The 17,575-nt window shown below is 38.3% G+C and overlaps 1 protein-coding gene and 10 non-coding genes across 13 annotated transcripts in view; 1 reads left to right on the forward strand and 10 right to left on the reverse strand.

Moving 5' to 3' along the window:
• Positions 1 to 2,319: 2,319 nt before the first annotated feature.
• Trnat-agu lies at positions 2,320 to 2,393 on the reverse strand. The gene has a single exon. It is a non-coding gene; the product is annotated as a tRNA-Thr (tRNA).
• Positions 2,394 to 2,491: 98 nt separating this feature from the next.
• On the reverse strand, positions 2,492 to 2,565 carry Trnat-agu. Its single transcript has one exon. It is a non-coding gene; the product is annotated as a tRNA-Thr (tRNA).
• Positions 2,566 to 2,663: 98 nt separating this feature from the next.
• Positions 2,664 to 2,737, reverse strand: Trnat-agu. Its single transcript has one exon. It is a non-coding gene; the product is annotated as a tRNA-Thr (tRNA).
• Positions 2,738 to 2,837: 100 nt separating this feature from the next.
• Positions 2,838 to 2,911, reverse strand: Trnat-agu. Its single transcript has one exon. It is a non-coding gene; the product is annotated as a tRNA-Thr (tRNA).
• Positions 2,912 to 3,009: 98 nt separating this feature from the next.
• Positions 3,010 to 3,083, reverse strand: Trnat-agu. The gene has a single exon. It is a non-coding gene; the product is annotated as a tRNA-Thr (tRNA).
• A 98-nt stretch (positions 3,084 to 3,181) lies between these two features.
• Trnat-agu lies at positions 3,182 to 3,255 on the reverse strand. Its single transcript has one exon. It is a non-coding gene; the product is annotated as a tRNA-Thr (tRNA).
• A 97-nt stretch (positions 3,256 to 3,352) lies between these two features.
• On the reverse strand, positions 3,353 to 3,426 carry Trnat-agu. The gene has a single exon. It is a non-coding gene; the product is annotated as a tRNA-Thr (tRNA).
• A 98-nt stretch (positions 3,427 to 3,524) lies between these two features.
• Positions 3,525 to 3,598, reverse strand: Trnat-agu. Its single transcript has one exon. It is a non-coding gene; the product is annotated as a tRNA-Thr (tRNA).
• Positions 3,599 to 3,696: 98 nt separating this feature from the next.
• Positions 3,697 to 3,770, reverse strand: Trnat-agu. Its single transcript has one exon. It is a non-coding gene; the product is annotated as a tRNA-Thr (tRNA).
• Positions 3,771 to 3,868: 98 nt separating this feature from the next.
• Positions 3,869 to 3,942, reverse strand: Trnat-agu. The gene has a single exon. It is a non-coding gene; the product is annotated as a tRNA-Thr (tRNA).
• Positions 3,943 to 4,099: 157 nt separating this feature from the next.
• The window catches only part of LOC116174202 (rab11 family-interacting protein 4), a 64,038-nt gene continuing 50,562 nt past the window's right edge, over positions 4,100 to 17,575 (forward strand). For 2 of the 3 annotated variants that reach the window (XM_031492076.1, XM_031492077.1), the window contains exons 1-3: positions 4,100 to 4,325; positions 8,159 to 8,242; positions 13,270 to 13,317. In XM_031492076.1, the coding sequence (XP_031347936.1) occupies positions 4,105 to 4,325; positions 8,159 to 8,242; positions 13,270 to 13,317 (353 nt within the window). In that variant the 5' untranslated portion in view covers positions 4,100 to 4,104. The remainder of the gene's footprint in view (positions 4,326 to 8,158; positions 8,243 to 13,269; positions 13,318 to 17,575) is intronic. The other variant, XM_031492078.1, reaches the window with a different exon arrangement.

Raw genomic sequence — 17,575 nt, forward strand, 5'->3', positions numbered from 1 at the left:
TAATGAATGGCACCTTTGATTGGCAGTTCAACTACGACTATAAAACCACCCTGGGATAATTTACAGACACTTGACCACTCACGGTTACCTCAGAACAACCAACGCCCTACTGCTTTACTTTTTATTGACATCCGTCCACTGCCGCAAAATTCCAATCAAATTCGTCGACGGCTATCAACACGACTGCAAAACAAAAACAAAATCTTTCCGGTAACCTGAGTAGCTCCCGACAAAATCTTACTGATGGTCAAATTAAAACTTCAAACCCGAATTGCGGATGAACAGGACGCAGGAAGTCGGTACCGACAACGGGAATGGACAGCCCCCTACAAGATTTTATTGATGGTGGAGTCAAAACTGGCTAATAGAATACTGATCTGCCACACAAAAATGCGCCTTCGATCTCACACGACGGCTTTTATCATTTTAAATTTAATTTATAACCAGGTCATCCAAATTTAAGTTTGTAGGCAATTTTGCAAAGAGAATTGTAAAATGGTGTCACTCGATGGTGGGTGCAATTTATAATTTGATGTAGCTGGGGGTGCGAGGCTGAATGCCAAAACTAAAGTAAACCATCAGTTACAGTTCTCCCTAACTATCTTACTAACTGGGCGTGTTTTTGCACTTTTTGTTTTTTTAGCAAAATTACAATGATAATTCCGAGGATAATTCGTATCGTAAGCCTTTTGAGTTAGCCACAAATGCGTTGTGAACGTCTTTTTTCACGCAATGAAAAACGCATTTACATTTGTGATCACGATGGATTCTGTTGGTATTGGGAATAGTGGCGTCTAAATTCTTTACATGTTAGGGTACTTTTTACCGTATGGTTTGCACGAAATACTTTTTTTCTGCTATTGGAAATAAGTATTTCATAACTCGGGAAAGTACTTGTTAATTGTTACCAATACTTGCACCTCACACACTCGTTAAATTTGCACGTATGAGAAAGCAATTGTGATAAGTATCTTCAAGGAAGGATGAAAAAGAAACAAAATTTTGTAAAACACTCTCGTTGCCGAAATCTAACATTTCAATATTCGCCGTTGATTGTAAGGAAATGGTCGTAAAAAGGTTTAGAAAATGATTACCACCGTCAGTGTGGGTAAATTGTGAAAGTTACAATTAATTTTTCAACATGGGATTGCTCAGGCAAAATACACAAAAAGTGTTTTAACGATTACGTTTAAAAATTGTTTGTAATTTCCTCATAAATAGTATGTAGGCTAGGTAGATAAAAACGTAATTTCGAAAAACGCTCAACATTTTATCTACGTTTAAATATTTTCCTGCCTTATCGTTTTGAATCGTTCAAAACCACATTTTTTTATGTGTATTATGAGGACAGCTTAGGATTGTGTAGCCTTACCTTTGCAATAACACGTTCTTTTCACCTTGCTCAACCGAGTGGTACCGGCTGACACCGCGATAGAGACAGAACTTCCTCTCCGTCGACATTCCCTCTTTCATTTAAATCTGGCACACAGCTCGCTCACCTATCCGTATTCTTGCGCGCTTAGTTATCACGAAAGTCGAATAAAAATTAAGACTAATGGTAATGGGTTTCTAATTCTGTCATTGTCGTATCTCAAACCGCTCACTTCGTTTTTAAGGCTCCGTTAAAATGCTTTGCCTTTGCGTGTCACAAATTTCACGGATAATCGATAATGTGGCCTACTTTAAATGTATTGTTTTCAATTATTAACATAATCCGTTTCGGTTCTGTAAAGATTGACTATCCATATATGTCTTCGCTATAATTACGGTCCGAACCGCCTTCGTGGATGAACCAGATTTCCTTGAAAGAAGCATAAACCTATGGCGCAATCTATCATTTGTACAATGTCATTGAAAGTTCCGTATCTTTTTAATTACCATACCTTTAACTGTTTATTTTTCGATTAACAAACGATAGTAGACCCGACCGGTACCATTTTTAACATTCTTTTAGTGACATAATGCAAAAGGTGTCTCACAAGGGTCGCCTTATGGACACGATTCTTTATCACAGATGAGTCAACGCACTAACGGCGACAACCGTAGGGTGCACCCGACAAAAAAGTCTTCTCTAGGTACTTTGTTTAATGGAAGAAGAAGCACAAGCTTGTTCAGTTGTGACTCTTCAATACTCCATTATTGATCAATTCCCACTATTGCGCTACCAATAGATACATCCCGTAGATACGTTCCATTTTTTCTTTGTGAGGATTCTCGTTCAACACTCCGTGCTTGATATAAAACCAGTATTTAACTCGCCCTTAACTCAACACCTAATTACAAACATTCCACCCAACAATGCGAATGTAATTCAAATCTAGGCCCCGGACGGATTCGAACCCTCGATCTCCTGTTTACTAGACAGGCGCTTTAACCAACTAAGCCACGGCGCCGTTGTTTAATTTCCAACGTGTAGCGTCGGACTAACAATTCTCGAAATTAGAGCTACTCTCTTTAAAAAAGAGATTTGACATCTATGTAATTCAAATCTAGGCCCCGGAGGGATTCGAACCCTCGATCTCCTGTTTACTAGACAGGCGCTTTAACCAACTAAGCCACGGCGCCGTTGTTTAATTTCCAACGTGTAGCGCCGAACTAACAATCCTCGAAATTAGAGCTACCCTCCTTAAAAAAGAGATTTGACATCTATGTAACTCAAATCCAGGCCCCGGAGGGATTCGAACCCTCGATCTCCTGTTTACTAGACAGGCGCTTTAACCAACTAAGCCACGGCGCCGTTGTTTAATTTCCAACGTGTAGCGTCGAACTAACAATTCTCGAAATTAGAGAGCTACCCTCCTTAAAAAAGAGATTTGACATCTATGTAATTCAAATCTAGGCCCCGGAGGGATTCGAACCCTCGATCTCCTGTTTACTAGACAGGCGCTTTAACCAACTAAGCCACGGCGCCGTTGTTTAATTTCCAACGTGTAGCGCCGAACTAACAATCCTCGAAATTAGAGCTACCCTCCTTAAAAAAGAGATTTGACATCTATGTAACTCAAATCCAGGCCCCGGAGGGATTCGAACCCTCGATCTCCTGTCTACTAGACAGGCGCTTTAACCAACTAAGCCACAACGCCGTTGTTTAATTTTCAACGTGTAGCGTCGGACTAACAATTCTCGAAATTAGAGCTACTCTCTTTAAAAAAGAGATTTGACATCTAGGGAATTCAAATCTAGGCCCCGGAGGGATTCGAACCCTCGATCTCCTGTTTACTAGACAGGCGCTTTAACCAACTAAGCCACGGCGCCGTTGTTTAATTTCCAACGTGTAGCGTCGACTAACAATTCTCGAAATTAGAGCTACCCTCCTTAAAAAAGAGATTTGACATCTATGTAACTCAAATCCAGGCCCCGGAGGGATTCGAACCCTCGATCTCCTGTTTACTAGACAGGCGCTTTAACCAACTAAGCCACGGCGCCGTTGTTTAATTTTCAACGTGTAGCGTCGGACTAACAATTCTCGAAATTAGAGCTACTCTCTTTAAAAAAGAGATTTGACATCTATGTAATTCAAATCTAGGCCCCGGAGGGATTCGAACCCTCGATCTCCTGTTTACTAGACAGGCGCTTTAACCAACTAAGCCACGGCGCCGTTGTTTAATTTCCAACGTGTAGCGTCGGACTAACAATTCTCGAAATTAGAGCTACCCTCCTTAAAAAAGAGATTTGACATCTATGTAATTCAAATCCAGGCCCCGGAGGGATTCGAACCCTCGATCTCCTGTTTACTAGACAGGCGCTTTAACCAACTAAGCCACGGCGCCGTTGTTTAATTTTCAACGTGTAGCGTCGGACTAACAATTCTCCAAATTAGAGCTGCTCTCCTTAAAAAAGAGATTTGACATCTATGTAATTCAAATCTAGGCCCCGGAGGGATTCGAACCCTCGATCTCCTGTTTACTAGACAGGCGCTTTAACCAAGTAAGCCACGGCGCCGATGTAAAGCATATCTAATTTTTTTTTCAAAAGAATGTGATAACCAAATACGTGTCAACGAATTCATGTTAGCATGCTCTTTATATACAGTGCCATACTTATTTATGCCGAACGTATCAAATCAATTGTTTAAATGTTGTCATTTGTTTCTTTTTAGAGAGTATGATGTCGCCCATAACAGCAGCGACAGAAGATCCTGCAACAGGAAACGGTAGCGCAGGCCCGGAACCCCGTTTTGTCCTTAGTCCTCCCGAAAGTCCGCAGCTTACAGATGCGAATAAAAGTCAGTGCTCATCCTTATCTGATGCAGAAAATTACGAGTGTTATGGAGAGGGTGCTGATATCGATTTGGATTCTGGAATCTCAACTGATCGTAGTCCCGGGTAAGTTTCGTATCATTAACAGAGACGAGTAATGCAGAAATAATTGTTCGCGATTAATACATTTTTTACATTAATGGCAAACCTCTCTCTATTCTGGATTTTATGACTTACGCAAACCGATTTGAATATAAATGGAAATCGTGCCGAAACAACCGCAATTGTAAAGTGCGTTTGTTATTGTTAATCAAAGTATTGCATTTTTTTTCATATGAACCACATTACCCATTATTGTACATAATTTATAAAGCAATTTATTCCGCTATCGACCTACTTGGCTTGGTAACGAAATGTGTAATGCATCCAAGTAGGCCATTCGATAATGCAAATAGTCAGAGTCTTCTGCGTTGGGAAATTGAACTTCTCATAAGTTTCATAACCCGCGGTTTTATTGCTACTGCCCAGGGGTCTATAAATAGAGCTAATTAACTTGTCTGGAAAAGTGGAAAATTCGTCGTATCTGCTCTAGTTTCGATCGAAGCTTTTTATTGCACTGAGAAGTGCAGGGTGTCTTTTTTAGTGGTTGGGCGTCTTGTATCACTGTTTTGATGTTCAAAATCAAATCGATATTGATAAGCTATAACCTTTGACATGTTGCGAAGATACGTACTTTTCAGCGGTGCCAAATCTTGGAGTATTTGAGCAGGTGCTGAATTGTACTGGGTACCTAAGTTCATAGAAAAAGGTGTTTGGCCGTTTTTGATATCGATATTTACTGCAAACCACTCTTTAAACTAAATTATTCATTATTGTTTCCTACTAGTCATCAGGACGTTACACTTTCATAAACTTCTGTAAGAGAAAGTATTCCGAATTGTTAACTGTGCTTGTGTATAGCATTTATCATTTTATCGCACGCCAAATCTTGAACGTTTTTGTTTTCATTTCGTTCGTCTTTTGAACTGCTATTCATATTTTGGAATTGTTTATTTGATCTCAATTCAATTCTACCTGTTGGCTTTCCTCAGTTTCGACTCGCCTCAGTCACATTACTATCCTCCTTATAAATATTCGCCCAAAATTTTACGCTCAAATGATAATTCGCCTCTGGTTGAATATTGGACCACCAAAAACTTGCTCTATTGCTCTATACAAAACTCATGTGCTCGAGTTCAAATGGTTGCCTTTTAGACTCGCTACGCTCATGTGTCGAATTTTAAACTCGTGTTGAAAAACTCCACTTTCTTCTCTAGTTGTACAAATAACTATTCTAGGACTAATAGTTACCATGATATTATGCACTTTTTATAGAAATTAAAAAATGCGCATGTTTCAACATAATTAACAAATTCAGTGATATTGTACACCTTCTAAAATTATGTGTGCTGGTGCTTTCACTAGATACTCTCAGTTTATCTCCTTCCCGATCTTGATTGTACTGCACCAGTTGTCAGTGAATCAGTGAGGATATCTTCCCCGAGCTTCACCAATAGGCGTGGGTAAAACGCCGTGTTGATTTTGTTGATCACGATTTGCTGATTTTACTGCTAATAAAATTATGGTGGGATGCGTATCAGCTACCATATGTACACCCACAAATTTATGTGCATTAGACCAAACCCGAAGATCAACGATCCTATAATCCGATCGGGTCCAATTGTGAATTTAAACTATCCGGGGACACACAGAGACACAAACAAAATTTCATTAAACTTTGTCCAGCTGTTCAGGAGGAGTTCAGTCACAAACACACGTACAGAAGAATGCTATGCAGGGTGGCCATTTGACAACGAAACGGAGCCTATTTTGGGGACATTTGCGAAAAAATGGTACCCGTCAATTTTTGATTCAGGGGGTCATTTTTTTGCTAGTTTCGCCCCCTGAGGGCAAAGTCATAGCGAGGGTGACAAGCGCTCCTAATATTTTAAGTCGAATGGGGGCGAGTGATACATTTTGAAGGTGTTTTTATGTGGTGTATAACATTTCCCCATTTTTGATTACAAATTTTAATCAGGAGGGGTTGTTTTATAAGGGTTGATAAAATAAATACATTACATTTTAAATCATAAAAACATTGTGTTATATTTTGAAATAAAAAATGGAAACTAATTTTTTTTTGTTTTTATAAGGGTTGAAAATAAATGATAAAAAATTAAAAAGTGTAATCGATGTAATATCACTATATGATTAATCAGTCTCCGTTGCTGAATAACGTATTATGATTACTGCAATAGGAGGTGGTCTTTGGGGGTTGACAATGTTCAATTTATCATAATTTATCCCTCAGAATGTCAATTGATGTTTATTTAGTTCACTTTAAGAAGATTTCGATGACAAGCTTCAACTTTATAATTTTTTTCAAACAGGGATGCTTTTCTTCCCTAAAAAATAGTAAGAAACCGGCTCAAGTTCATATTTGAAATGGACGATAAGTAGAACCTAGGTACATACAAATTTAAAATTCAATCATTCCAAGTTGGTAAAAAACATTTTAGAATTTGGAATTGAATTAACAATTCCAAGGGTGCGGTTTTTAGCAAAAGTACATACTGTATTGAGTAGCATTTTTTATTACGAACACAACGGTGTACGTCATTCAAAAAAAGTTGGAAACTGTTTTAACAGGATGGTGCACCCGCGCAGAATGCCTTAATCGGGCTAGAAAATGTATTGGACAAATTGTCCATTTTCCAGGCTGCATTTACTTCATATTCTTCTACTCTATCTCGATTTCTTTCAGACCCCCCCCCCCCCCCCAATCCTTGGTTAGGGATGAGCGTGGTAAATTTCGCTATAATTCGTCCGTTTTCACTTATAGGAAGTGACCCAGACGTCATGATCCTACTTGTCGCGCAATGGTCGCCAGCAAATCTCCGTCCTTTTGTTCGGTTCCATTCTTAAAGTTCATAGTCCTAGTCAAACGCTTATCACAGTTTGCCCTCGCTGGTGCAGCTTGGAGTTGCGTAACAGACTACGCTGGTGGTATGCTCTGTTGGGTTGGGTGGAGGTGACATTGGTTCATCCGGTTTAAAAGTTTGACTTTCTTCCCCAATGACGAACACAATCGGCCTCCTTTAAGGTAGGTTAATTTTTGTCCAGGAGTTCTGAACATTCATGTATCGCATGGCAACTGCCTGGTTCTCAGGGGCAACCTCAAGCTGTCCCGCGTCGTAGTGGTTGACAATCATCTTTCTTATCCACTTTATGGTGTAGTTGTTGGTCAACAAACTTGATCGGTTTTCAGTAAGTTTCAGCTTGGTTATCCAGAGCTTATTACTAGTGTTTACTTCGGGGTGTGCTTCCCCAGCCTTTTTGTAGCTGTTTGCGGGATGAACCAAACTGATTGGGTTGTTTCCCACCTTCTTGGGAGGTTGCGACTGCAGAACAATAAAAATAATCGTAGTGTGACGAGTGTCTATACCTTAACTAAAGGAATTTTAAGACCGGCCGATTTCCATGAAACTTAAAGCACGGTTACTGTGCATGTTTCAGAATTATTCATTAACCTCTAAAAATACATTTGCAGTTTAGAGAGAAAATTCTAAGAAGAAACTTTTAGATAATATGATTTATGAAATTTTGCCACTGAAGTTTTTTGCTTAATTTCGGCACGCGACTTTTACGAGCGGCGGTCATCACGCGATTCCGCACCAAAGGGTATTAACTCCTTTCTGTTTTACGAAAACTCTATTAAAAGCTCGTATACAGGCAATTTAACTTTATACTTTCACCTAATAAAAGAATTCAAGTCTATTTTTTGCTATTACTTTGTCAAGCAATGAAACCAAAAGATTGCAGGAATTCTTCTATTATTCAGTCGAAAGTAAAGGGCAAGACTGCCATCATATACTCGTAAACTCGAGATTAGCAGCTCCTTGATTATATTTTAATTTCAGAGATGGCCTGCAGACTAGTCCGATCACTAACGGCATCAAGCGTCACACTTGGCTGCGAACGAGCCTAAGAAGGTCACCGTCTAAGTAAGTATGATTCACTATTACCAAAAAAGGTTGTCCGTTGTAATCGGCTTACTTAATTAACAAAATTTGACACCTAAAACTTATTGTCCGAATCAAAGTTGCATGACGTAAGAAAGTACAGTTCAGGTGACTTACTTAACGGAATTTAGGTTCCAATAAAAACTGTGATTAGATCTGCATATTTCGTTTAGAAGGTAGGTATTCTTTAAAAAGGTCCCCAACATTTCATTTCTTTTTTGATTTTGGATGGCGGGTTTTTGGATAGGCTATTTCGATTTTTGAGAGCATTTTTCCAAAATTCTTGCTCCAAGATGGCGCATCCGTAAACGGTGGGCGAGAAAAAGGTTCTGATTGCGACCAAATTTGGTATTGGGTGGTTTTTTAAATATGCAAAAAATTCAACAACATTGTTACTTACAATAATAGTACATTATTATATCAAGGTAGAGAAGTACAGTATTATTGCCTGAGCACCAAGATTACATCTCGAGGTGCTTGCGCCGAGAGGTGTAAGGTGCGAAGGCAATAATAGACTTCTCTACCTTGGTATATATACTATTTTTTTCATTACTAGCACTTGAAATCCTCTAAATTACATATTATATTGCTAAGAAAGTGAACGGTTGGACAGAATGGTTTGTTTCTTAATTTAACATGTCAATCAAGTACGTAGAAGTACAAGTCAAACACGCCGTATTTTGTTCTGTCATTGAGATATTTTCAAAGAGTAATTTAGTTCGAATTATTTCAAAATGTGATAATTTTAGGTATGTAATTTCTCTGGAAATGGCTGATGGTGACAATTATTCATTTTAGAGAACTTGTCCAAACGTTTATTGAGCGAAATTTCGGGTTGTGTTCTCTAAAAGTGACAGCGTGACAGTTCTCATTATTGACTACTAGTTAATAATGCCCACATTATTAACCACTTTGAACAAATGCCGAGAAAGCCTACTTTACAAGTGGAAAAAAGGTTAATAATCATGTCATCAGACGCTTGTAGTGACAAAAAGAATTTTATTAGAAGTTTTATATATTATGCAACTGTTGATGCATCCTTGGTGAAACGGGGCCGTTGCCGAGTCTGGAGACACCGCCATAGGTTGTCGCTGTGTCAAAATAAACGAATTTTTCTCGTGTTTTATTTCCGGAACGTGGTGTTGAACGGGCGGATAATTAGCTGTAATTATACCTAGCTATACAATACAGGCATAGATTCTGATCAAGGCTACCGGGTACAGGTATAGGAATTACAGGAGGCTGTCTCCTCAACTTCAATTTCAGGCCTTTACTGGATCCTGACGCGTGTACAGAATCTCGAGGATAATCTAGACCTAAAACTGGATTCACACGAATACGAAATCCGACGATACGGTCATCCGAAATGCTTATGATTGGTCAATAGTTTGAAATGTGCTTGACATTTCAAACTATTGACCAATCATAAGCATTTCGGATGACCGTATCGTCGGATTTCGTATTCATGTGAATCCAGCTTCAGTTGACTTTAACGATTAATTTAATTTAAAATATTGCCTTTCTGGTTTCCAAAGGAAACTGCCACCCAGTTCAAGCGACTCCTCCTCAAGGTCAGTTGAATCGGACAGTAAGCACAGAGATGATGATACTTGGGTTCAAGTCCGATCTATCGACCGAATGTATGTACGCAAAATAAAGTGCTGTTGGCTGCATCAGGTAGCGTAAAGCTCGCACGGCTTCTTGGTTTCTAATCGGGGATGTAATAATGCTTGGTATGGAATCTAGTTCTGGTATCTGGCCGGTAAGAGGTGTCGGAATTATGTTCTGGTTTTGGTTTCTGGTCGGCAAGAGGTGCAGTGATTCGGTTTCGAAGTCCTAACAATCACACTTTTATGGGGACAAGGAGAAGCATAACACAGGTTGGAGATTGAGAAGGGATTTATATTCAAAGGATGGGGACGACAACAGGCGACATCTAACGAAGGAATTTTACAACATATATTACAGGATGATTGCAAATGACCTTAGCACTGTTATATTTTCTTACAACAGTGAACTCTCCGAAAACGAGGGATACATAATATTTGGTCCTTCAAACCGGATTTTCTCGGTAACTGGTAAACCTGAGGAGTAGCTCCACTTCCGTGATAGTTTCCCATGAAGTAAGCAAGATTGAAGTGATGCATAAGTCCAGTTGGACACTGGCCAATGGGAAGAGTATGGGAAACGCATGCTGGGCAGGACAATATTGTGCCAGTGGTTTGCATGAAAACTACTAACGGAGTGGTCAAACGGGAAGCACGCAATGTATGCATTATGCATATGGAGTAATAATGTTCAATAATGCTATATGTATTCAGGTTAAAACTCATTTAAAAGGAGTGGAAGGGGGGGATTATGTTATATTCAATATAAACAGTTTAGTAGAATCTTTAACGCAGTGAACTCTGAAAACTAGAGAAAATACAGTATCGGTTAGTGGGGTAAAAACTTCAAACTCGAATACGAGTATTTTAAGAAGTATGTGTCCCAATAGAGTAGGTACTTACAAAAAGAAAGTGGAGGTAGTAGTGTATCAGTGGTTGGGGTCAAAACATGAATGTGAATATCTTGGAGAGGGAGGGTGGAAAAAGGTACCTACTTGCAAAGGGAGGGAAGATCGAGAGACACGCTGTGTTGGTGGATGGGTTCAAATCGTCAAACACGAATATCTCGAAAACGATGTATCGGAAGAGGGTACTCACAGAAAGAAAAAGGAACATGTAACAAGTTTTGGGATTAACATGAAGTAGGTACCTTCTTGAGGTGTGAAAAATATAGTCGGTTTGGTTAGACCAATACTGCAAACTTTTTCACTTGCGCAAAATGGGAACGCTACATAAACGCCGTCGCTTTAATTCCACTCCTTCTCCGAAACTGTCGGAACTGTCGAGTTTCTTAAAGGGTAAACAAGTCACCCTTTTATTACGTCCTTAATGGTGGACTAGCGTCTAGTTTTTTTTTTCACCAAGATTCGCATATTCGGAATCAGGAGGTAAATAGAGCCGTCCATTCAAATATTAATCTTCCAAGATCAAGTGCCCTTTGTTGAAAAAAACGCTCCCTATTCGACTCAATTCTCTATTCTTGAAAAACGCACTAAAATGTAGTTCGACTAACAGCTAGACGAATCGATAAAGCGCGACCTGTATTTTTAACCTGCTTTATTGCGATACAAGAGAGTAAAAAACTTCCACAAATTATAGCAAGTTCGTAAACGATTTACAAAAAGCGCATTTGCACTTGTATTCATTTCCCATTTGTAAGATGCAACTTCTGTTAAAATCGTAAAAATCCGGCCACAAATATGAATGATAGCGTTGCACATGTACAATGCATTTTTGACGTGCTACTTCAATTTCTGTTTATAAGAAGAATTTCATTTCAATGCTTTTCTAAATAAAAAAAGTTGACACTGCGCATGCGCAAAACCAAATTTTGAAACTGGCGTTAGATTTTCCTTTATTCCAAGTGCCTATGTATCAAATTTCGTTTAAATACTTTTATAAATAAAATGCAATTCGGTTTATAAATGGTCGAGATGCGAAAAGAGCACTGTGAATTTTGAATCGATTTGACTCAACTTTTAGCATTGCGGATTATATGGCTAAAGCTACGCCCATATTGAATTTCATGCAATTCAATTCATAACTAACGGATATGTCAATGCGATCGGACATCGGACAAAGTTCTCGTTCACACGGACAGATAGATGGACAGACAGACAAAGGAACAGACGGACAGACCAACAGACAGACGACAGACAGCAATACAAAATTATAAACGATCTCTAGGATCGTTAATAAACGGCAAAAGTGTAAAATTATGGAACATGTAAAAAACGGTTTTTTAGTTTTTTTACAATAACTTTTTTTGTAAGCGGCACAGAAAAAATTCCTTCCTTGGTGCAAGCCTCGACACCTAGCGAAAAAAGTATAGCTCTAGATAAAGAACTAGTAGCGTCTCAACGAACGAGCGGACGGACGGACGGACGGGCAAAGTGGCCACAATAGCGCATTTTTTTAAATTTTTGTGGAAATGCGCTAAAAACGGGCTTCTGCCCTCTAGAGAAGCCGAAGAAAAGTAAAAGTAAAACAAGACCGAAAGTTGTACATCGTTATATGCTCACAGAAATCCCCAGGCTACTTATAAGAAAAACAAATTACGATTACTGAATAATAAATAGGAGGGTCATTAAGGTTCATTGTTTATAACTACCTGTAACTGTATGTATATACCTACAATTCCACGATTCTCGGCGGCAATAGTCGGCCAATTGATGTTATACAATATAATATTATGGCTTTGCCTAATTGAACTATTTTGTAACGGTTTCCCAGTGTTTCTGCTAAGTGAATATTGGACCATTTTGTGCTTTGAGATGAATCTCTTCTGACACCGTTCAAAGGAAAAAGTCATCGTATTTTATTCTTATTGTCGAGAACAGGAGCGGTGGAAGCGGGCTGCTCTGTTTTGCCAAAGCGTCTTCAGAGTGGGGAGCGAAAGGACAAGTGACAGTTACCAAACGCTAAGTTTATATCTGGTAATTGGCGCCTGTTTATAGGCAACCAAAGTACCACTGTAGTACCTGCTTGAAAGAATGGTCTCCAATCCTGTTGAAAAACATTTATAAGTTCACCGAAGATTGATTTGTTGGTCTAATGGAAAACTGTCTTATTAATGGTGTGATATGAATATGAATAGCATGCGCTTTATTATCTATCTAGGCCGTGCCATTAGTACTTACAAAGTACGTGTACGTGTGCTTTTATCTACAGAACGGTCGCTTTTTTCAGACGTGTCCATGCTGCCTTTATGTTATCTTCCAATAGGATAATCGATTTTTTTCGTATTAACCTTATTTAGTATCATTCACCTTTATTGTTTCTTGCGCTGTATACGGACAAAAGCGTCCAAAATGCAGTACTTCTCACGCAATAAACGAATTACTTGAACTGTACCAATTTTAAAAATGACATGTTTCTTTAATTTGGTTTTTATTGTTGCAGCAATAATCAGGAGAACCTACCCAATCGGCGATGGGGATCTTTCAGGCAGTAAGTTTCGCACTTGCATAATATTTACCGTTGCGCGAAGGTGTATTATCGTAATCCGCTTCTACATGCAAAATTGCAATTATTGATAGGAAATGTTTAACAAACCTTGAATTTGTTATTGCTTCAGTAAATATAGAGAAACATTCATTAGTTTCGTAATCCCGATATTGATTAGCATTGTACGCTTGTTGACTTTGCGCGTAGCTTTGTATATGAGGAAGCTAAATACAAAAATCCGGACACGAAGGAAAGGAAATCGCTCAAATCCAATTTTCTCTGAATGTTTGATGTTGTTTGAACGGAAACAAGTCAGCGTTAGCTTTTATTTCTTCCATTTCTCAAACTTTGAAAATGTAGTATGGGAAAATAGTAGCTTGTGCTATCAGAACCGAAGACATTCAGGTGCTTTTGGTCTATTTGTAACTATTAAATCATGATACAGGACGGCGAATCTAAAACAATCCACCCTTAATAACGGGGGAATTGAATGTGATACATCATGCGGTTTTCACTAAACATATAGCTATCGAAGACATATTTGATGGTGATTTGCCATTTGCTTCTATAGCCGGTGCCACTTTCCAGTAAAAGCTCTCTTTGCTCATTAAGAAGCACTTCGTGCAACAATTGAGTTTCCTCCATTTCGACCCAATGTTGGCATGTCTAAAAAGGGGCCGGAAAGAAAATATTCAAAATGGCTTCTAATATGGCGGTTTTTGGACGACCCCTGACGTATTCTTCATCTAAAATGCCTTATTCGAGGCCCGATTCATGCAGGTTTTTGGGATCATGGACACGATGGAAAACAAAAAAGAGGCCGGGAGTGGCAAACTCCGATTTAAATGACGGCTAATTAATTTCATTTTACGATTTAATAAAACTACAAAATAGAAGATGTATATTCGCACAAAGCAAAATACTCTCGACACGCACGCACTACGCGCAGAAGTTGATGAACCTTTAAACTCAAGAGTCTTTAATCCATTATCAACGAAGACGAACCTTGACTGAAGGAAAGCTGAAGCCGTATAAAGCACTTACGGGAACCTATTCAGTCTGGGGTAGCCAGTAAAGCAAATTTATCGACCTGCTTGGGACCATTGTCAATTCCTATAAATTTCATATACCACAGATATGACCCCATGACCTAGGGGAATTCACAACCAAGGTAAGAGTAAACCGGATATGCGCTACTAGAATACTTAACAAAAAGGGGGAACAAGGCAAACTAAGAGATCCTTGTTCTATTGAAAAGCCAAAGGAATACTTGATACGGATAAAACATAAACAATAGTGGACATCACAATCGAGGGTAATTTAAACAATGGTCTCAACAATATTACAAAAGGTCACGGTAATATATATATGATCTGCTATGTCAGTGTTTGAATTTAAATTGATTTTTAGTAAAAGGGGATCAACACGCAGTCAGAGAAAATATTAATTTCAAAACAGATTTCCGCAGATATCAGCGGAGCTATAATTGTTTAATGAATATCAAGCAAATGTAATAATTACAATTCGATTGTATCGAAAACCAATATGTACTCAAACGTTAATCAAGGAGTCGTCAAAATAAAAAAGAATTGCTTTTTAAACTACAGGTCGCAACGGCCATGTAGAGCTCAAGAAGGACGATTTCTGTCAATCTGTAACCGACAACAACACAAACAAATAAAAGGGGTAGTGAATAGCACGGCACATAAAATATTGCGTAAGCAATGCTAACGTCTCACACGGAGGCAATTGGTTATAAAAACTGTAATTAATACTCCATAGGAATCAATAATTCGAATGACTTTACACTAGCAAAAGCAAAATTTTGATCCACGACGGATTATGCTCACAATCGTCAGGGTATAAAAGCATAAATGTGAAGTTAAAAATTCAAGAAAAGTATATTACGATGCACAAATACCTAATTTTCTATTGGTCCAATCAATCGAAAACATAACCAAGATAATATAAGCCAATAATACTTCGGAGTAAAACGTAACTAAAACTTGTAGATATCGGGCTTCGGACAGTCCCGGTAACTTGGTATCACGAGATTAATTTCACTAGGATCTGCCGGTAAGGTAGAAACTCATCTGTAGCGTACGTTCGTCACTGTCAATCTTGTTAAAATGGCGGGCCCGGTAAAAATGCAATATCATTTACGTACGGCGTAGGTAATAGGTAATATCGAAGTTACAACGAAAAAGCTAATTCAAAAATCCCTTCAGAAAAATCTACGAGAACAGGTTGAGGGTTGAGTGAAGGTAAAGCCCTAAAAAATATACGTATGTATTAGAAAAAATGCTGCGTAATAATTTAACATAACCTGTTCATATGCAAATACAGATCAGTAAAATCGATTCAATGGAGCCGCCACAGATATCAAAGAAAGAAAGAGAAACCACTCCAAAAATAAATATGGTAAAACCAAAAACACTAACCCCTTAAGCAGGTAGACTAAAGTCAAGAAAGTAATGGCGTACCAAATTTTCATGTAACCAATACGAAGGCAGAAACTTCATTGGGGCCGAGGAGAAAGAGCTACAACTGCGCGCAATATCGAATTAAAGAAGAAGGCATAGCATTAAGTGCAGAAAGGTACAAAGCGTGAACGCTTGCAGCAAGACAAAGAACTAGGTAAAAGAAACATCTAGCACTAGGCTAATTGCAAGAGAATGGACTAGGTTAGGGAACTCTACTACTACAAGAATAATCTACATCTCATTAAACTAGTGGATTACAAAGAAGAACGTAACACTGTTTATGAACTTTCTTCCATTTAAGTACCCAAATACCGCGCCTTAAAAGTAAGAGTGTCATATTTTCAACATAGTCCATACAGTTTATTAATTTTATTTTGAATATTACATGATCCCACATTATGAAAAAGGGGTTAGTATTTTGGTGTGTGATAGACCAGAAGCACAGAGCATCTAAATTTTCTTTTTTGATAAGTTAGTTCGCTAGGCATTTGTAACGTAACCCCCTACAGGTTTTAGTTATTTTGGGATATCTCGAGTAGGAAAAGGATCAGTCTTAATGAAACTTTTTCAAATGTCATCCTGTGCAGTACACATCTTTATTATCAATTGATTTTTATATGCTGCAAGTGAAAATTAAAAAAAAAATGTGGTCGTTTCATAGGCATTTTATTGAGTAATGTTTATTGAAGACTAAATGGCACTAACAAATGGCATAAACTTAAAGTACATTATATCTTAATAGAAGATTGATTTATGTGTACCAAGGAAAATAAGTTATGGCATAAATATTCTTATAAATAAGGAACTTAGCATTGCGCAGTGTGCGCATGCGCATGCCTGATGTTGAAATATGCGATATACTTGTCTTTACCAGAGAAGCATATGCGATTAAAATTTCAAAAAATATCTCCATAAATAAGAAAGTTGGCATTACGCAGTCTGCGCATGCGCACATTAATCGTCAAGATTTTGAGGTACCAATGCTATAAGCTACCTACCTAATGAAAAAAAAGAACTAACTAAATATCTAGAAAAAAAGGACCAACATGAGTTGAAAATGCGCTAAAAATTCCAGGAATTGTTTTAAAACAAGACCCCGTTATTGTATTAAAATTTGATAACTGATGTTGGATCCTCGCGTGACAGTCCAATCAAAGATTTTAAACCACGTGACTCCTTTGAACTGAAGCACACTCGCTGAAGAGGTCACGTTGCCGCCCCAATTCTATTTTGCAAAGGTTTGGTATTGGTACGCCAAAACAAATAAGGAAGTAAATGTTGCAAACTGGAACTAAAATATTCCATGTTTGTTAATGCGACATCGTAAAAAAATCAAAATGTCTGTCTCTGGGTGCGAAACAATGCGATTTCGAAAGTGGATTTTTAAACTTTATTCAACGGTACGAAAAACGTGCCATACGAATTACTACATGCCTACAAGCAAAACACAGCAAGGCCATCCCCAATAATGGCATAATTATTGGTGTGGACGATGAACAATACGATGGATAGTTTTACAGAATCGCCCACAAGTCAGTCTTGCCAGTCATAGCCTTACGCACACCTTGTGCACCGCTTAGTGTAAACACAACAGAAGTGATTAAGTGAATTACGAATTAATTACCGATTTCGAGAAGGACAACGTATGCGGTGACCGTGACAGTAAATAGCCTACTGACAGTGTTCGTGTGAACTCATCATCATGAATATTCTTTAAAATCATTGAATAAAAATAGTGTTTTTATTCAATGTTAAAATTCATTTCAGTGTTTTATAAC

This window comes from Photinus pyralis, unplaced genomic scaffold (assembly GCF_008802855.1).
Source record: "Photinus pyralis isolate 1611_PpyrPB1 unplaced genomic scaffold, Ppyr1.3 Ppyr1.4_LG6, whole genome shotgun sequence".
NCBI lineage: Eukaryota > Metazoa > Arthropoda > Insecta > Coleoptera > Lampyridae > Photinus > Photinus pyralis.